We start from the raw sequence: 20920 nt of genomic DNA, 5'->3' as shown, positions 1-20920 counted from the left end.
TAGGAGTAGAGGTTGTGGCACATGTCCCTGTCCTTCCTAGGCGCCGCACTAACAATAGGGTCCTCCTGGTTCCAGCAGTACAAGGGGCACACACCCCACGTGTGCACACACGTGCATGCACAGTGGCCAGTATCACAAAGACAAGGCAGATGACAGTGCAGGACCTAACCTTAGAGAGCTAAATTGCTATACAGGTGAATATGATTTGAAAGGATATCCATGACCAGATTGGGACTTTAAAAAGGTCTTTAAGTCTGCTTACATCGATCTTGGAAAATGATCTTCAGAGAAAGATTCCCGATCGTTGGCATGCATTAGGCTCCCAGGGAACTTACTCTAAATGCCCATTTCCTGGGCCTCTCCCCCAGAGATTCTGATTCACTGGGGTGGGGTGGAACCTGAAATCTGCGTTTTTAACAAGCATCTCAGGTAGTGCTGTTGCACTTTGAACAACACTGCTCTAGGAAAAGTGGTGTCATAAACCACACCTGGATTATAGCTCAGTCCTGAGCACCGCTCTTTACAGGATCCTTGACAAACTGGAGTGTGTCCCGAGAAGGCAGAAGTGATGCAAGACTTGTCGGTTGCAGGCTGACATGCTTATGGAAAACTTGCTATGTATGGGCAAGAGGCCGCAGACCGCAAGAGAGCCAAAGAGGAGCAATCTGTTTACATGCAGCCTTGTTTCCCCCAAATGATTTGCCATAGAGCTTGCAAGATTCCATACAATCCAATATTAGAGGTAGGAGAAAAGAAGAAATTAAAATTTAAGAAGCAGGAAACAGGTATAGCTCAGTGGTTGAGTGCCTCCTTCCCATGGACAAGGTCCCAGGTTCAATCCCCAATAACTCCTAAGAAAAATGAAAATGAAAATTAAGAAGCAGATGAAAACTGAGATATAAAATGGGTCAGGAATGAGACTAATGCAAAAAGTGTATACCATGATATCAGTGGATCACCAATGATAATCTAGCTACAAAAAAAATGAAAATCCAGTTGGTTGTGCAATTCACTAAATAATATCAGACCAGTTGCTCATGGAAATTCAACATTCTTAGTATTAGACCCAGAGACAATCTCTCCCAAGGGTCCTCATATGGAGGAATCTGTAATGCAATGATCAACATCCTCAACAATGGTGACATCAGAGGGCAGGTCTTTTGGCCACCCTCAAGGAAGACTGGTGCACTCATTGCACTAATGGAGGAGGAGCAAGTCTCCACCTCCGGGACTCCCCATTCACCAGGAGAGTCTAAGAAAGTGCAAGGTCAACAACTCAGATGCTTATTTGCGTGCTATTTTACCAGTACCTCCTAAAAAAAAGTGATCAGAAGATTGATTTCATCATAGGCAAAAATAGAATTTATATTAGAGAAATAGGAGAAAGGGAAGAGTGAACTCTTTTCTCCAGTCCTTGGGTAAGCTGCTGGATATCTGGCCAGCAGTTAAGATGCCAGGCAGCACTTCTACTCTTGGACAGCTTGATGGGCCGTCATAGCAACCATTTCCCTTGGTTATGGCTTCTCCTGAAACCTGGAGTGATTCACTGTCAGGTGTATGTGGCAGGCTGCTCTATGGAATCCCTGCCAGTGTTCTCAGCAAGCTGTCTCCTAAGGGCACATCTGCACATGGTCCTCATTTAAATTTCTCAATAGTAACAGTAATGTCACAACCATAAGAGAGACTCAGATGGGAGCAGGTGTAGCTCAGTGGTTGAATACTTGCTTTATATGTATGAGGTCCCAGGTTCAATCCCCAGTACCTCCTAAAAAAGAGAGAGGCCAAATGGAGCCACTGGAGCTATAAAGAGGATGGGCAACTTCACGGTGAGGCCTGCGGGAAAGGCTGGTGAAAATGGTGTTTATGTTTTCTTAATATGTATGTATTAGCTTTCTTTCCTGATTATAAAAGGAAAGACTGTTTGTTGTAGAAAATTTCAAAACTACAGGAAATCACTCAGAAGAAAATTAAAACTATCTGCATATCCAGTGAGCCGTCAGCACTAGCGACATTTGGATGTGATTTCTTCCAGGCTTTACGTTAATCGTTATCCTAGACATCAGTAAATGTGGATGTTTCACAGAGTTCGTGGCTTATCCTGTTAACACTGTGCACACCACTTCAGCAGCTATTTTTAAAGCTTGATATACTATAAAACTGCCTCCGTGTGATTGAGCATTCTTTCACAGCCTGCCGCTGAAAGGTGACCTGGGAAGTTTGCATCGTATTGGATAGAGCCCAATTTCTTTTACTCCTCCCCTGTGGTCGGGCACTGGAGTTGTTGCTAATTTTTCATAAATGGAAAAAATGCTTCTCTGATGTCAGCGGAAGTCAGGATTACATATGCATTTAACCAGGAAGGATCTGTGGAAGGTTTTGTTCCCCGGTGGTTTGGATCTGCTTGAAACTGCACACAAAACCAACAAGGGTTTTGCAAAACTTTTATGAGCAGAACCACTGCCAGCCTGGACTGAAAGGGACAAAGAAAGGACAAACTGAAGGAAGAATGCCTTCAAGGGCAGAATCATGGAAGCAAAGATCTGGACTGAAAAAATGTTCTTGGGCCAAGAGTGTGGATCCCCCCACATGTGTGGAAAGGGCGGGTCCACCCCTGCGTTGTTCAGTGAGCGCCACTGCCCAGCGCTCAGAGCTGCGGGGGCCTGTGCCCCAGGTGCAGGGAGAGCATGGCCTCTACCCTGATGCTCAGAGATGGGGGGGCCTGTGCCCCAGGGTGCAGGGAGAGCAGGCCTCTAAGCAAGCCCTGGAAGGGCTGGGCTGCCCCTCCATCAGGCCCGGACGATGAAACATCAAGCCATCGATGACTCTCAGACCTTGAAATCTAAGTTTGTGCTTCTGGGTTTCAGACTTGTTTATACCCCCATGACCCTGTTTCTTCCCGTTTCTCTCTCTGGCCTGGGAGCGTTTATCCTATGCCTGTCCCTCCATTGCATGCTGGAAGCACAGGACTTGTTTTCCGGGTTCCACAGGCGCGTCAGACAGAGGGATTTTGCCCTTCGGTGGACTACACCCGTCACTGCTTCTGATGAGACTGTGAACGTAGTGTAGCTCCTGAAGTGACTTCAGGCCCTGGGGATGCTGTGGTGGAAGAAGGAATTTTACACGTGGGAAGAACGAGTCCTTTGGTGAGCCAGACGGCCGGCCGGCGGGCTGGGTTGCGTACCTCAGCTGGTCCACGCGGGTCGCGGGCTGCGTTCTTGAGGCGGCGCAGGGACCTGAGGGGAAAGGTGCCGTAGGAAAGCTCCAGGGCTATAAGGACAGCACAGTTCTGTGTGAAGCTCCTGCTCCCGGCACCCCTCTTGGCCTGCGCCCGACAGGAAAGTCCAGCCAACAAGGGAGGAGTCACCCACCAAGGCCAAACACCTGGAGACAACAGACAACCAGAAGCCCTTTCGGACCCCCGCCCCTGACCCCAGCTCGGGCGGCAGACTCTCAGAACCAGAGGAAATGTTGTTTCCCGTCCTCCTCCTGCATACTCAGAACCCAGGAGAAGGCTGTAACTCACGAGTCCTCACAGGGGCGAAGGGAGGGGGTGGGCCTGAACAAGGCCGCAGCCCAGCGCGCGTTCTCTCCCGTGCGCACGACCGCACCCGTCTGCCGCGTGTACTTCCTCTCTCTTTCACTTTCCAATAAACTCTCTGCTTGCTTGCTTAAAGTGTGGCACGTCCTTAAATCCCTTTCTAGGCCTGGAAACCCACCGCCAGCCCAGTCCGATGGGTGTGGACCTGCTGTAAATAAAATCTCCTCAGTTAAAGCCAGGCCCAGCTAAATCAGGTTGTGCTTTAATCCGGATTCCTTGAGTCCTTTATGAGCAGAGGGAAAGTCAGATGGATAGAGAAGCCACAGGGAGCTGCCAGAAGCTGGAAGTCCTTGGAACCCAGAGGAGAAAGAAGAAGAAACTGTCATGTGATGGAAAAGCCAAGGAATCCCAAAGACTGCCAGCCAGAAGGTACCGACCCCGAGAGCAAGCTGCCTTCTAGCCTCTGAAACCGTGAGCCAAAAAATCCCTATTGCCAAGCAAAAAAAAAAAACCTTGGCTGAGCAACATCGTGCATCACTCTGTGCACACAGCAGCTTGTGTCCTTAGGATGAAAAATCCCTCAAAGTGGGCTTGCTGGGCCACGAGGCACAAACATTTTCAGACTCCCGATGCCTGTCCCCAGATGACTCTCCAGAAAGGTCACACCAGTTTACACTGCCCCCCCGCCCCGTGGGGCCTGAGAAAGCCCGGCTTCCTCCTTTGCAAGAATGTACTGAAAATCGAGTTAAGTCGGGTTTGAAAGGCCCCAGCACAGCGCCCGTCATGGGGGGTCCTCCTCCACATTATCTGAGGAGGGACCGAGGGAGGAGAGCAGAATTTTAACAGCCAACCAGCGGAAGCGCACATCCCAGCACCGTGCACACCGCGCGCAGGAGATGGCGAGTGGAGTCCAGGCTGCCGGGGCCGGAGGGGGGGGGCGGCAATCCTGGTGCCCTCCACCGAGGAGCGAGGAGCGGGCAGCACTGCCCTCGAGGCTGCCCTGTGGTGAAGGGTTGAGGTGCACAGCACATTCATCCCGGAAAACAGATTTAGTGCAAGCCATGACAGCCTTCCTCAAATATTTAAAGGGCTGTCTCATAAAAGAGAAATAAAGCTTACTCAATGAGATGACAGAACTGAGCTCAGAGATCAGAAGTCACAAGGAGACAGGTCTCAGCTGAATATAAAGAAGAAGAATATAATAATTAGAACCTTCCAGAAAAAGCATGGACCTTGTACTTACACGGAATCATCACTCCTCTCTGCAGCCCGGGATGGGTGGGGATAGGAGGGTAAATGAAGGGGGTCGGGGCTGGGGGAAATGCTTATTCCTGCATTTCTGGTGATTTGATGTTTATTGTGTCTCTAGGAATTAGAATTAAAAGCCCAAAAAGAGGACACCTTAAATAATAAATTAAATGACACCCTGGTCATAGTAGAAGAGACTCAGAAAGCAAAGGTGGCTGAAAGTATAAAAGTAGAGAAGCTCACCATCCAATTAAATGAAACATTAGCTGAAGTGGAAACTGCCAAGACAAAAATGGTAAGTGGGTGTCTTCCTGGGTGGAGGGAAGATCTTCCTCGCTGCGAGGCCCTGGGGTGGGGCTGAGTTTAGCACGCAGAGGGCACACATCACTGTCCTCGCTGTGCCAGCCTCTCCAGCTCCCAAGGTCACACAGATCGTTCCTCTGCCTTCCCAGATCATGATGGAGGAGCGAATTCTGCTGCAACAGCAGACGGTGGCGGCCCTCCAGGACGAGCGGGAGTCCCAGAGGAGCGGGTTTGAGGAAGAGATCGCAGAATATAAGGAGCAAATCAAGCAGCACGCCCAGACGATCGTGAGTCTAGAGGAAAGGCTCCAAAAGGTGACGCAGCACCATAAAAAAATAGAAGGCGAGATTGCGACGTTGAAGGACAGTGGTCCAGGTAGGTCCAAAGCGAGCCGAGGGAATCTTCTTAGCAGGAGGGGCTGGTTCTGATTATCCCGTGGGTCCCTACAGGCTGATGGATGAGAAAAAGGCCCCGCCTCACCTAAAAGTCCATTCTCTGGAGGGCCCCTCTCCTTCATGGCACACAACAGTGGTAGAAGCCCTCCAGCACCCAGTTTGGACAGAAGTTAAAGATAATGGGTCAGGACATCCTTTGTGCCAACCCAGAGAGACGCACAGGCTGCCAGGGCTCTTAGGGGCATGGAGAGCAGCCTGGAACGGAACCCTTTACCACGTGAAAACATCCTGCACAGGGGCCTTTCAAAGGCTTCTCTGCCATCAGCAATTTGCAACTTTGATGCCCTTCCGTAACCAGCCAGGATTTGTCTCTTTAAAAATATAACTGTCAAGAGGCTGAAAAAAGAGCTCAGAGTTGTGAGCACTTATTCACCCTAAATGACCCCAGTGACGCATCTTATTGCAAAGCTATCAAGCTCTTGGAGAAGAGTTCTGGAAGTAGAGGCCCCAGCCCAGGCGTTCTCACCTCACCACTGTTGGCGTGGGGAGCTGGATGACCCGTGCAGGGGCTGTCCTGCGCACTGCGCGGTGTTCAGCAGCACCCCTGGTCTCATCTCGTTAGCTGCCAGTATTACCTCCCCTCCCGGAGTCATGACAACCAAGACTGTCTCCACACATGGTCGAATGTCCCCTGGAGGCAAACTCAGCCCTGGCTGAGGACTAAGGCCCTAGGCTCAGCCCAGTCAGCTGTCAGCGCTTACCTCATGGCTGCATGCATTCATTCATTCATTCCTCTTAACTGATCCTCTGTTCTGTTCCAAGCTCATGCCAGCCCTAGGGATTCAGCGGTGGTTAAATCACACACGGTCCCTGCGGTTAACACATTATTGTCCTGGTTGGTGTTCCGTGCAGTAACAGGGCAAAGGGCACCCCAGCAAGGGTGTAGAACAGGGCTCAGTTTCCTAACCCAGGGTCCAGGACACATGGAGCATGGGACCTGAAGGTGGGTACATCTTTGCCACCCAGCACTTAGATCAGTGCCTGCCATAAAGCAGGCTTCGCCTAACTGTTGAATGAATAAATGAGTGAGTGAACATGTGACATGAGGGTGGAAACCAGAAGGCAGCAGGCTGAGGAGGGGGTAGGAGGTGGGGACAGGAAGGCACCGAACATAGGTTATTCTTTCAAGACCCTTATTTGGATGGCACAAGACCCAGGGGGCGCCAGAGGCTCAGGCGAAGGTTGTGAAGGCAGAAGGAGCTACGTCTGACCCCTGGCTCCCGCTCTCACCGGCTTCGCTGCGCAATCACCCACGGACTCTGTCACTCCCGCACTTTTTTCCTTGTCTGTAAATGGAGTTAATGAGCCCTTCTGCTTAGATTTCATGACCCCATCTGGGGGGAGTCCCCAGCCTGCAGCACTCAGCACACAGTGGGTCTCATTAGATGGAGAGGGCTGGCGGGGGGGCGGGGAGTTGTTTTTTAGTTTTTATTCTAGTAACATATATACGACTTGCAATTTCCCCCTTTTAACCACTTCCACATATATGATTCAGGGCTAATTACATTCTCATCACCACCATCCATTACCAAAACTTTACAATCAGTCCAAATAGAAACTGTACCATTAAAGTATCAACTCACCATCCCCTATCCCCACCCTGTTCTCTGATAACCAACATTCTAGATTCTGACACTGTGAGTTTGCTCGTTCTAAATATTTTCTACCAGTGAGATCATACAATATTTGTTCTTTTGTGTCTCATTCAACATGATGTCTTCAAGGTTCATCCCTGTTGTGACATACATCAGAACTTCATTCCTTTTTATGGCTGAATAATATTCCATTTTGTGTCTATACCTCATTTTATTTTTTCCTTTCATCAGTTGATGGACACTTGGGTTGCTTCCATCTTTGGGCAATCATGAATAATACCGCCATGATTATTGGTGTGCAAATATCTGTTCGAGTCCCTGCCTTCAAATATTTGGGGTTTATACCTAGGAGTTGGAGTGCCAGGTCATAGGGTAACCCTATACCCCACTTTCTGAGGAACCAAAATGTCTCCCCCAGTGGCTGCATGTAGGGAGAGTTTTAAGCTGGGAAAGAGGCAGGCGTGCTTATAAGCAGAGGGGAAGGATAATAGTTGCATGAGGACCATAATATCCCTGGCATGTCCCTCTGTTACAGCTCAAATGGAGGACTTGCAGCAAGACGTGCCAGTGAGACCTCCATCAGAAAACAGTGCCAAAGAGGACACATGCAGCCACTTGATGTGAGTGCCCCAGAGGGCGCGTGCACACTAGCGCATGCTCACTGCCTTGCCAAACGTGCAAGAACAAACAAAACACACCTACTCCTGGCCACATCATCAGAACCTAACCAAGGGAGCCGAGCTTGGGGTCTTCTTACTGGGCTTGAATTTCTCAATTCCTTTAGCAAGACAAGATGGCGTCAAACCAACTCAGCACTTTCTAGTCGTGTGCCACTGGGCAAGTCAGGTCACCTCTCTGAGCCTTAGCTTCCTCATTTAAAAAGTCCTGGCACGTAGAAATCACTTGGTAAATGCTAGCTCTTCCTGTTATTAGCTGTTTTTTCCGAGTACCTGCCAGAGGCCAGCCCCTTCCCAGGTATCATAAGCAGGCAGTGCAGGTCTCACGGTGAACTTGGTGGGGTGGGGTCCTGGAGAGGGGACAAAAGCATCAGTTAAGAGGTGGGACTAATAACCTCTAAGGCTCTTCCAACCCTGAGAGCGAATGAGTCTATAAGTTGAACCTCAGAGAACTGACAGTTTGCAGAGAAACAAAACCTATTGTTGGGAACACTCCAGAAAACCATCGCAAACCAGCATATGAAAAAGAGGGCACTAATGTGATGCACAGAAAGGATTCAGAAAGTTTTTCCAAGAATACAACCCACCAATCTAATCCTTGTACCAAACTGCAGTTACCAAAATCTAATGTCACAGGTTTTTCACCCTAAAAAGTCAAAGCCCCCCCCACCCAGCTTCTATATTTTGAGAAATTCCCAACAGACTCATTCTCCTGTTGAGTTGCTCTCTAATGACAACAGTAGCCATGACTTGGGAGGGGGGGGGGGCGGGGAATTAGCACCCACGTTGGTCTTGCTCGTCCCCTTCATTAGCTCATGCACGTACTTGGATTCTGAAGTTTCATCCTCCTGTTGGAAGAGTTAAAGCCAAGCACAGACACAAACACACACATTTTTAAAATTTCCATTCCAGTGATCACCCATCTTTTTTTTAGATGCAGCCCACCAATATTTTGTTTTATTTCGTAATGAATACACACTCTACCCTCAAAAGTCTGTACAAGAAAAGCCTGGGTTTCAAAAGGCTGTGGACTCAAATGAAGTGGCATTAACACCTGCTGGAGGCTGGGGCTCCCAGCCCCTTCTGCACGCACAGGCCCACAGCTCTTCCCCCTCCTCCCAACACAAACACGTGCGGAAGGTCTCTTCCCCAGGATGGAGATTCTCACTCCTGTGTTCTTCCTATGTCAACCCCATGGAGGCACCTCCACTGCCATTACTGCTGGGCCCCCTTCCCCACTGGACACAGCTGTGCTTCTGGTCAACCACCCTGAGCCCCACGGGACCAGGTGTGTCCTGCTCTCTGGGGCCTGGTGGATAGTGGAGAAAGCTGTCCCCATCTCACCTTCCCCATGGCCCAAAGCCCACACCCCCACAGTGGCTTCCTGAGCTCCATTCATTCACATCGGGCCCCACCCCCTGTCCATCAGGGCTCCTAACGAGTTCTTCAAGCTGGTGGGGAACAAAAGGCATGTTGTCCTCCTCTCTCTTCTTCCTCGTCCTCAAAAGATCCCAGGAGGGGAGCGGATGTAGCTCAGTGGTTCAGTGCCTGCTTTACATGTACGAGGTCCTGGGTTCGATCCCTGGGACCTCCTAAAAACAAAAGTCCCTGAACCAAAAAAAAAAAAGTCTTCAAATAGCCTTCCCTCTTCTTCCTGCAAAAGATCAAAAATGCATAAGCCTATCAGTTCACGCCTCGTGCAAGTCATATTTCAACCTCAGACAGACCCCTGCTGGAATCTTTTGTCCCATCTCAATGCATTTTTTCAGTGAAGATGCATCAAAATAAATGTTTGCTTGGAGAATTGTTGGAGACTGTCTTATCTCCCTGGCACCATGGTGCCCACCACTGAGGGTGTCTGTGTTTGCACTTGGCCCCTTCCAGACACTTGGAGAAACCATAGAGATTAAGGGAACTGACTTTGCCTGCTTTTGTGCCTTTCAGAGAAGACTTACTAGCTGCCCAGAAGGAAATTCTCTCCCAGCAGGAGGTCATCATGCATTTACGAAAAGACCTTGCAGAAGCCCATGGCCGAATGTCAGATTTGAGAGGTTTGTATGATTTCCTGTGTCTTTAGACATCCCGGCCAATTCAAGAAAGTGGTTAATAATATAAATACAGGAATGTTCTTCTACTCCAAGGTGTCAAGAGTGTGGTAATACACTGGGAAAAATATAGCAAATGTAATTTATAGACCATCGTTAACAACACTGTAATGTTTTGTGGAGCAAAAGCTAAGTTGGTACTATATTAATGCTAAAGGTCAAAAAAAGACTATGGGGTTCGGTGTTGTGAGGTATGAATGTGATTAAGCATTTTCTTCTCCTCTTCATTTTTTTCTCTAATAAGGAGTCCTTGGCTAGTTACTAAACTCATCTGTGTTCACCTGTGTCTCTTTCTAAACACTAGAGGAACAATTGAGTTAGCAGTTGGAATTAATGAGATAAAAGTCCACAGAGAAAATGTGGCATTGGTGTGGGAAGGGTGGCCATGGTGGCTGCTGGGTGCGGGGAAGGGGAGGAAGAGATGAGATGGGGAGGTGTTTTCGGGACTTGGAGTTGTCCTGGGTGGTGCTTCACGGACAACTATGGGACATTGTAGATCCCCCCAGGGCCCACTGGATGGAACGTGGGAGAGTATGAGCTATGATGTGGACCATTGACCATGAGGTGCAGCGATGCCCAGAGATGTACTTACCAAATGCAATGGATGTGTCATGATGATGGAAGAGAGTGTTGCTGTGGGGGGAGTGGGGAGTGGGAGTGGTGGGGTTGAATGGGACTTCATATTTTTTGAATGTAATATTTTTTAAAAAATGAATTAAAAAAAAAAGTGCTTGTTGGACAGAACTTTTTACAAGTAATGCTTCCATAACTTGTTGAGCTGTCTTTCTCTTATTTTAACTTTTTTTTTAATTTGAAATAAAATTATTTTAAAAAATAGAAAAGTGAGGCTGAAGCGTTGGGAACCCAGCGTTAGACTCCTGCTCAACCCGCTTTCCTGTGCCGTGACAGCACTTGTAATAAAGGGTCAGCAAAAGCGGACTCCTGGGTGTGACACTGAGCCCCCCTCACCAAGGCCAAGGGGCCCAGAGGAGAACTCTCCGGAGGATTCTGGGCGCGGCTTTCTTTTTGCAGAGATTGTCCTTTCACCACAGAGCATGTGCCTCTGGAAGCCAAGGCTGGGAGGGCCGCCTGGGGCGCTGGAGCAGGCCTGCACCAGCCCCACACCCGCCACGTTTGGGGCGGAGGGCAAAGTGGCCTCTCGGGCTCGCCTTCCTCTGATGTGAAATGGGGGTCACACCTGGACTTCCAGGGGTTGGTGCGAACGTCAGTGGCCACTAGCCCGGGGGTGAAGGAGCGCGAGTTCTGCCCTCCTCTGGCCAGACGCCAACCCTGGGTGTGATCTTCCTCCTTTGCTCCTCTTTCTGCCCTTTTAGCTCTGCCCCCTTCCTCTTCTAGCCATCATCTCTTTCCCTTCTCTAGCCTCCGTCAAGCCAGCCGAAAGGCAGACAGGCTTGGAGAAATGGAGGCAGGGAGGGGAATGGGCTTCCTGTCTTGGCCCCTCTTGGCCCTGCGCTTCCCAAAGCCTCCAGGGGGCTTCGCTTCCAGTGGCTTTTCCTGGTAAAAGCCCCAAGACTTTGATGGCTGAGTTTTTTCAGAGTGATTCTTCCATACTAAGGAATAAGAAAGCCCAGCATAGAGGCTGCAGTTTCCAATTCTAGAGTCAGGAAGCTTGGGCCCCAATTCCGGGTTGGCTGTTGATTGGTTGCAAGACCTTAGGAAGTCCCCTTACCTCTCTGGGCCTCTGTTTGCTCATCTGTAAAGTGGGCGTTCGTGGTAACTACCTTGTAGGGTTGCTCTGAAGATTCAAAATCATGCAGCTGTCTGACTTTGGGTTCCCCAGAAGCAGACCCCGAGACCAGAATTCCAATGCAGATGGTTTATTTAAGGGGTAATCCCAGGAAACACCAGAAGGGAAGGGGGAGAGGGAGACAGGAAAGGGGAGGAAACAAAGAAAGGGCGTGTTGTCAATCAGGTTAGCCCAGTGGACAAGCGCAGCTTCATTTTGCTGGGGAATGCTGGGGGACAGGGTAGAACACTCACCTCTGAGTTGTCCCACCTGAGAGGTGAGGGAGCCGAGGATCCGTGCAGGTCCCCATCAGGCCTGGGTGGGAGGTTGCCGCACCTGGCAGACACTCCAGGGGCCTTGGAACACTCCTAGACAAAGAGGTACAGAAATAGGCAGCTGGAAGTCATGCCAGAGGGGCCTGGCCGGGCTCCTAGCCGCGTCCACGGCGGCACCGAAGGAAGGCTCCGCGCCTCGCAGCCGGTGGCCGCCGAAAGGGAGCGGCTGTGTAATTATCCCCGAGGATTCCGGAGGGCAGGAGCCCTGGCAGACCTGCCGTGGGGCTAACAGGACCCCGAGGCAGGAGACCCTCTCACAGGCTTCCGTGTCACCCCAGGGGAGCTCAGCGAGAAGCAGAAGATAGAGCTGGAGCAGAACATGGTGCTGGTGCAGCGGCAGAGCCTGGAGCTGAGCCTGCTCCAGGAGAAGGTGGCGCAGACGACCAGCCTGCTGGAAAAGAAGGACAGGGAGCTGGAGGTCCTCAGGGAGGCCCTAAGGTGGGTGCTGGGAGGCCTGCGCAGCCCGGGGAGCCAAGGCACACTCGAGTGTCCGAGGAGCGTGCCGCAGAGCAGGGGCTCAGTAAATGCTGGTAGGGGGCATGAATGAATGAATGAATGAGTAGCATTGTGTCACTTCTTCCCAGCCTCATCAATTCAAACAAGGCTTTGCGTTGTTCTTGGTCTCAAGATTCTTCCCACAGTATTCTAGAGGACAGGTCTCAGCTTAAATGCCATTTCCTCCAGGAAGCCCTCCCTCACCCACTCTCATCAAAAGTGGTCAAGGGCTCTTACTCTGCCTGGGGTCCCTCAACCCCGCCGCACTCCGCCTAACCTAACACGTTTCACACGGCAAAGCCACGAGTGCTTGCTTGTCTGTCCTCCCCTTGAGGACGGGGTCTGTGGTGACCTTGCCCACTAGTGACTGCCCAGCACTTGCTCGGTGCCTGGCACACAGAAGGCACTTGATAAATACCTATTGGACAAATGAACAAACTGGGGGTGTCAAAGCTCAGCTGAAAATAAATACTTGTCATTGTCCGATGGATTGCCTAAATAATGCATATAGGTTTGTATATTTGTCCAAGGGTTCCCCAAATTTTAATATGAGTAATGCTTAAAAAAAAAACAGTTCAAGAAAAATTGATGTTTCATATCTGTCCTGCAGCTTCAGGGGCCTCATGGTTCACGGCCTAGGCAGATTCACACTGTGGTTAAAAGAAGAGACTGGGATCCAGTCTGCCTGGGTTCAAAGTCAGGCTCCTCCACTTACAAGCTCTGTGACTTCATGAAAATTATGGCATGTCCCTTTCCTTGCCTGTAAAATGGGTCAAGGCAAGGCGAGCCCTGACTCACGGGATTACTATGAGAAATGGATGAGATAGCACATAGTAAGTGTTGGCTTTCGGCAAACGCTCTGTGTCCCACTGACACGGCGAAGGAAGCAGGGTGGGTCCTCCTGCCCTGGCCCCTCTCCTTTAAGTCCCCTGAAACTAGGTGCTCTAGAAATCCCATGGCATTCAGGAGCCTTGAAGACACAAAGAATTCAGGTACCTGTAAAAATGGAGTTCCCGTTCCTACTTTGCCAGCAGAGCCGAGGTAAGTTGTGGTTTCGGGAACTTGTGCTGTCTGCCGTCCCGTGCCCCTGACTCATCTTCTCTGCCCTAGGGCTTTCCAAGAGCAACACAAGCCAGAGAAGGACCAGAAACCCAGGAAGGCGACCCAGGTGCGTGACATCTCGGTGCAGATGGAACCCAGCCACACCAACATCTTCTGGAACAGCCATGAGGTGAGGGCCCGCCCAGGCCTGGGCACCGCGAAGAGCATGCTGGGAAGAGCCCACCGGCGGCTTTCCCTCCTTTTTAAAAATACTTTATTTGAGGTTCCAGCAGTATGATGTGCTGATATGAAACGCACAAGTAGGAAGCGGAAGCCCCACCTCCCCAATCCCCATTGCCAGCGGTCAGAGCCATCCACTGTTCCCATGCGTGTCCCATGTCCCATCTGCACACAGAAGCCACAGGACCCACACACAATAGAACATGCAGTGTCGAGGGCTCAGGCTTGCATCCAGTCTACCCAGGTGCAAACCCCCGCTTCTCCACTTAGAACCTCTGCGCTCAGGGAGGTTGCTGTGTGTTACTTCCCTTGACTGGGAAGTTGGGGTGATGACAGGTCCCAACCCTCGGAATTACTGAGAAATAAATTTTATTTATACACACAAACACACACAAACCCCTCTAGACCTGTATTTATTTAATAGGTCAAGTACTTGGCAAAAATAATGGTATCAAATCATATCTATTCTGCAACTTTTTAAAAACTTAACACTATTTAATGGGCAGTTTTCAAGCCAGTATATAAAGAGCTCCTCATTCTTTCAAAGGACTGAATAGAATTCCACTGAGTCCCATCATCCAACCCTACTGATGGGCACTGAGTTTGCCTCTCCTTTTGCACGATGCTTCAGGCACCATCCTTGTATGTATGCAGAATAAATCCTGAGCTGTGAAAATCCTGGGTCCAAAGGACAGCCTAAATCATGCTTGATACAGCCCATCTGCCTTCCCCGGGGGCCGTGCAGTGCCTGCTTCCACGGCCATTTTCCTGGTGACCTCTCGGAATGCTCACCCCAAGCTGCTTTGCATACCTGGAAGTCCCAGCTTGATGCATCAGATGGGAAACAGGCCTTTGAGTGACAACAGCCTTCGACATGTACTCTCTGTCCCCCTGGCTGGCACTGTGACACTCCCAGTGGCCAGTGCTGGGCTAACAGTGAGGTGCAGTGGTTCCTCAAGGCCCCGGGTTTCCAAGGTTTTCCTTTTCCCTCCACTGAGTGAAGACAAAAGCCTCCTGATATCATAGATTTCACCCATATGGGCATTGGCTCACAACCTTCCTCTCCCCCCATATTTCCTATAAGCCTGTCTTCCAGTCTCTAGCTCTCTGAGTCTGCTAAATTTGCTTAATTCATATCAGAGAGGTCATGTAATATTTGTCCTTCAATGCCTGGCTTGCTTGGCTCATCATAAGGTCCTCAAGATTCATCCATGTTATCCCATGTGTTAGTACTGTATTCCTTCTTACAGCTGAGTAGTATTCCATTGTATGTATTTAGTACATTTTGTTTATCCATTCATCCGTTGATGGGCATTTGGGTTGATTCCACCTTTTGGCAATAGTGAATAATGCCGCTATGAACAACGATGTGCATGTATCGGTTTGTGTCCTTGTTTTCAGTTCTTCTGAGTATATACCCAGCAGTGGAATTGCTGGGTCATATGGCAAATCTATAGCTAGTTTTTTGAGAAACCGCCAAACTGTCCTCCAGAATGGCTGGCTCCTTCTACATTCCCACCAGCAGTCGATGAGAGTTCCCATTCCTCCACATCCTCTCCAACACTTGTAGTCCTCTCTTTTTTCCATAGCTGCCAGTCTAATGGGTGTAAGACGGTATCCGCTGTAATTTTGACTTGCATTTCCCTAATAGCTAGTGATGTTGAGCATCTTTTCATGTGCTTTTTAGCCATTTTTATTTCTCCTTTGGAGAGGTGTCTGTTCAAATCTCTTGCTCATTTTTAAAATGGGTTGTTTGTCTTTATTTTCAAGATACAGGATTTCTTTATATATGATGGATATTAGGGTCCTATCAGATATATGGTTACCAAATATTTTCTCCCATTGGGTAGGCTGTCTTTTCACTTTCTTGATAAACTCCTTTGAAGTGCAAAAGGCTTTAATTTTGCGGATGTCCCATTTATCTATTTTTTCTTCGGGTGTGAAGTTTATGAAGCTGTTTCCTATTACAAGGCCCTGCAGATGTTTCTCTACATTGTATTCAAAGGTCTTTATGGGGGAAGCGGACTTGGCCCAGTGGTTAGGGCATCCGCCTACCACATGGGAGGCCCACGGTTCAAACCCTGGGCGTCCTTGACCAGTGTGGAGCTGGCCCACGTGCAGTGCTGATGTGCGCAAGGAGTGCCGTGCCACGCGGGGTGTCCCCCACGTAGGGGAGCCCCACGTGCAAGGAGTGCACCCCATAAGGAGAGCCGCCCAGTGCGAAAGAAAGTGCAGCCTGCCCAGGAATGGCGCCGCCCACACGGAGAACTGACACAACAAGATGACGCAACAAAAAGAAACACAGATTCCTGGTGCCGCTGGTAAGGATAGAAGCGGTCACAGAAGAACACAAAGCAAATAGACACAGAGAGCAGACAACTGGGGGAGGGGGAGGGGAGAGAAAGAAATAAATAAAAATAAAATAAAATAGAAAAAAAAGGTATTTGTGGTCTTGGCTCTTATATTTATTTATTCATTTTTTTGTTAAGATTTATTTTATTTCTCCTCACCCCCCCCCCCATTGTCTGCTCTCTTGTGTCCATTCACTGTGTGTTCTTCTGTGTCCACTGGCATTCTCAGCGGCACCAGGAATCTATGTCTCTTTTTGTTGCATCATCTTGCTGCATTAGCTCTTTGTGTATGCGGCACCACTCCTGAGTGGGCTGCACTTTTTTGCGCTAGGCGGCTCTCCTTGTGGGGCACATTCCTAGCGCGTGGGGCTCCCCTTCGCTGTGGACAGCCCTGCATGGCATGGCACTCCTTGCACACAGCAGCTCTTTGTGTGGGCCAGCTCACCACACAAGCCAGGAGGCCCTGGATTCAAACCCTGGACCTCTTATATGGTAGGCAGATGCTCTATCAGTTGAGCCACATCCACTTCCCTTGGCTCTTCTATTTAGACCTTTGATCCATCTTGAGTTGATTTTTGTGTAAGGTGTGAGATGGTTTTCCTCTCTCATTCTTTGCATATGGATGTCCAGTTCTCCAAGCACCATTTGTTGAAGAGGCCATTCTCTCCCAGTTGAGTTGGCTTGGTGGCCTTGTCATATATCAGATGACTGTATATGCAAGGATCTGTATCAGAATTCTCAATTCAGTTCCATTGGTCAGTGTGTCTATCCTTGTGCCAATATCACTGATGTGTAGACAGTGGCCACAGGAGTTGCTGAGGGCAGCGAAAGGGAAGAAGAGGTGTGATATGGGGGCATTTCAGGACTTGGAGTTGTCCTGAATGATATTGCAGGGACAGATGCAGGACATCATATATCCTGCCATATCCCACTGAATGGACTGGGAGAGAGTGTAAACTACCATGTAAACTATAATCCCTGCCGTGTAGCAGTGCTCCAAAATGTATTCACCAAATGCAATGAATGTGCCACACTAATGAAAGAAGTCGTGGATGTGGGAGGAATGGGGGCATGTGGGGAGTGGGGTATATGGGAACCTCTTATATTTATTAATATAACATTTTGTGTGATCTATGTATCTTTTTTAAAAAATAAAAATGTTTAAAAAGCCTCCTGAACCTGGAGAGCAGGGCATTTCAATAATAGGCTCTGGACTGTCCCCTGGGAACAGGGCCAACTGTGCCAGCTTGCCCTCCTGCTTTCCCAAAGCTGCCTTTCTCCTGCCAAGCAGCAGTGAGCCAGGGCCTCGAGCAGCTCAAAAGAAAGGACTCGGCAGTCCCGCAGCTGCCCCTGGCACCAGTCACCTTCCAGAGCTTTCACACAGCGTCCCCTGCGGCTCAGGGTGGCGGGAGGGGGCTGCAGGGGGTCTCCACAGCCATAAGCTCCACAAGCAGGGAGATGCAAGCAGGGAGCATGCATTACTCCTTGTGGAACCCTAAGCTCTGAGCCCAAGACTGGTTCATATTTCTTTAGACGTTCAGCAAGTATTGAGCGCCTGCTGTGTACTAGGCCCTGTGCTGGGGAAGACGGGAAGAGGCCCAGGGTCGCTGCCCACACCAAACCCCTCGGGCTCTTCCCGTGCCTGTTGGAATGGATGGTTGAAACAGGCAGCTTGAAGAGGAAGAGGGAAGGGAAGAGGCAGAATAAAGGAAAAATGTAACTGCTGCTCCTCAGATGGTTTTCCACACTCGGGCTGCTTCCTGCTTTCAAAGCCAGAGCGGGTCAGAGGGCTTAAGAGTTGTATGAGAAAGAATCTCCGTCTTCTCTAAATAAATAAATTCCCAGAACGGCCCTGAGTTAGGGTCACGCAGAGCTCAGGCGCACGCCGCCTCAGGAGAAGCCGAGGCCGTCCCAAGCCTCCCAGTGAGGCTGTCCCTCCAGGCCCCAAAATTCAGCAGCCTCTGGCCCTTCCCCACACCCCACAGACACCCAGGACGGGCCGCTCGTTTACTCCCAAGGCAAACACTCTCAAAGAGAAGAGCCAGGCCAGGGTAGAGCATCCCCGGGCAGCAGACAGGCCCAGCAGCCTGAAAGCGGGCCAGGGCCAGAAGCCAGGGGCCAGGGGCCGGAGCCAGGGGCCAGGGGCCAAGGCCAGGAGGCCCCCAAGTGCAGCCGGAGTCCCAGCCAGAGTCCACGCAGCTCCCAGCTCTGACCTCGGTTCACTCGGGCTTTGTGTTCATTGAACACCTACTGTGTTCCAGCCCAGTGCTAGGCCCTGGGACTCAGCAGTGAGCGAAGGAGACAGGCTCTGCTCTCACAGAGGCTGATTCTGGAAGGGGGAGACAGACGGTAAAATGTCACGGTATAAGAGGGCTTCCCGTGGTGGGAAGTGCTCCGAGGAATCGCAGGAGTCAGCATGGCGAGTAAGAGCCGTCAGGGAGCCTCTCCAGGGAGAGACACGGAGCGGAGCAGACCCTGAGGAGGGGAGGGAGTGGCTGGAACATCCAGGGACCCCAGTGCATGGCCGAGCCCCTAGGGGGAGGCAACGGGCCTTGTATCCCTGGTGGGCCGAGTGGTGAGCTCAGGACCTGGGACATTTCATATAAACATTGGCAAACATCGGAGAAGTCAAAGAAAGAAGGACAAACGAATGTCTCTTTCCTCTCCTCTACCTTGTTTTCTTGGTGGCGTTTGTCCCTCTCGGGAATGAGAGCACGGGCATGCGGGAATGAGCTCCACGGCAGAGGGACTTATCTAGGGGGCTGGCCCGTGTCTCCCAGGACCCAGATCAGTGTCTGGCTTATCGTAGGTGCTCGGTATTTAAAATGTGAAATGTATGAAATGAACCAATATTGTTATTTTAAAAGTTGTTATAAAAGACCCAAGCTGTCCAGTTTTCTCCTTCCGGTTTGACCAAAACCTTTCGTGGCAGCTCTCCCAAAAACTGAACACTGTCTCCAACCCACCCCCACCCCCTTCCCCACTTTGTTTTTCTCTTTAACGTTTATCCTTATCCACCACATTTACCTACCTTTCTGGCTTTTTCTGTCTCCCATACTAGGATGGGAAAGCCACGGCAGCAGGGATTTTGACCAGTTGTATTCACCACTGACAAGGCGTGACCCAAAGAAGTGCTCCATAAATATTTATGAAACGAATGAATGAGTGAATGAGTGAACCTTTGACCCTAAGAAGCTTTAACCTGGAGTCCAAGACTGGGCTTTAGGGGGTCGGTGACTCTCCAGAAGTCGTACTGAAATTCCTGTGTGTATGGAATTTTTCTGGAGGAAGGATCCCTGCCTTCTGAATCTCAAAGGAGCACGTGATCCCTAACAGATGAACACGGTTTTCCTTGTCTGTGCCCTTAGTAAATTCACTCTGGCCCTGCACTGTCCAATACAGTAGCCACTAGCCACATGTGGCTATTTAAATTTAAATTCAATAAAATTTTAAATTCATTTCCTCAGTTGCACTAGCCACACTTCAAATGCTCAGTAAGCACACATGGCTAGCGGCTGCCCTCTCCGGCAGCACAGATGTAGCACGTTTTCCACCAGTGCTGAAAGTTGAGCAGCGTTCCTACAGAGGCTCTGAAAGTCTAGGGGAAGGTTTTCCTTTTTCCAAACCAACCAAGAGCCAGTCTGTCAAATTCCGCTAGCACACATTAGGTGACACTCCTCGTTACCAGTTAAAAAGAAAACATCCTGTGTTCTCAGCTAAAAAGGCCCCTCCTGGCGTAGAATTTGATTTGATTGTTCAGCGATGAGACCAGAATAACAACTAGAAAACCAGGCTTAGAAGGGAAAAAATTAAACGTGGAGAAGGAACGTAGCAGGAATCTTTCATTTACAATGAGGCTGAGCGGGTCGGGAAGTGAAACATCTTCCTGGGTGTGACTTTATATTTAAGGTGACCCTTTAAATTCACCCTCTGCTGGACCTCTTGGGTTATTTTGAGAGACGAGGTGGCAGGGTGTCGCTATGTATGCACGAGTCACGTTCCTTTGACTGTGAGAAACGTCCTTATCCCTAATAAAGCTGCTGTCTGCATCCTCTGGCCTCAGGAGCAATCCTTCAGCGATCTAGGGGCCAAGTGTAAAGGATCCCGCCACGAAGAAGTCATTCAGCGCCAGAAAAAGGCCTTGTCTGAACTTCGCACCCGCATCAAAGAACTCGAGAAGGCCTGCTCGGCAAGTAAGTGCCCTCGCTCTTACTCTCCCTCTCTGGGCTCAGGGCAGGGGCCCCCAGGCCCCAGGGGTCCACCCTAGGGACTGACAGCTTTGCCAGGACCACCATCCTTCATAACATCGGAACAGAAGGGACACGGTAATATGAAAACATGGACTGGACATGGTCTCAGAGTCAAGTACAATCCTCGATACCAAATAAATAGTTTTTGTAAGGAAAAATTCACTACATTGTCCTTATTTTCCTTATCTTGATTTGACCTGGAGGAAACTTTGTCATGGACTAACACTGTCCAAGGATGGACCACGGAGGAACCTCTTAAAATACCCTATTTAGAGGGGCTGGGGCTTCCTCGGGATCTCTAGCTTCTCATTAAATGGAGCACTGGGCGAGGAGTCAGAAGGTCCCAGCCCTGCTACTGCAGCCAGAGGACCTCAGGTAGAGGACACGGTCAGTGCTGCAGCCTTCACCGGCCGAGCGCTACCTACACCAGGTGCTGGGACCCCCCTCCAGCTTCCGGGGGGTGTGTGTCATATGACCCCCCCCAGCTTTCCCCAGGTTATCACAGCAGCTGTCACTAGTTGCACACCCACCTCTGAGGCA

General features: G+C 50.0%; 1 protein-coding gene across 5 annotated transcripts in view; it reads left to right on the top strand.

The window, feature by feature from the left end:
* FHAD1 (forkhead associated phosphopeptide binding domain 1) overlaps positions 1-20920 on the top strand; it is a 130211-nt gene that overhangs the window by 89957 nt on the left and 19334 nt on the right. For all 5 annotated transcript variants that reach the window (XM_058304351.2, XM_058304350.2, XM_058304348.2 and 2 more), the window contains 7 exons: positions 4908-5081; positions 5239-5464; positions 7675-7759; positions 9761-9867; positions 12282-12441; positions 13609-13729; positions 20194-20323. In XM_058304351.2, coding sequence (XP_058160334.1) covers positions 4908-5081; positions 5239-5464; positions 7675-7759; positions 9761-9867; positions 12282-12441; positions 13609-13729; positions 20194-20323 — 1003 coding nt within the window. The remainder of the gene's footprint in view (positions 1-4907; positions 5082-5238; positions 5465-7674; positions 7760-9760; positions 9868-12281; positions 12442-13608; positions 13730-20193; positions 20324-20920) is intronic.

This window comes from Dasypus novemcinctus, chromosome 9 (assembly GCF_030445035.2).
Source record: "Dasypus novemcinctus isolate mDasNov1 chromosome 9, mDasNov1.1.hap2, whole genome shotgun sequence".
NCBI classification, from domain to species: Eukaryota; Metazoa; Chordata; class Mammalia; order Cingulata; family Dasypodidae; genus Dasypus; species Dasypus novemcinctus.
Note: the sequence above shows the minus strand (reverse complement) of the source record. Positions and strands in the feature narration are given on the sequence as shown.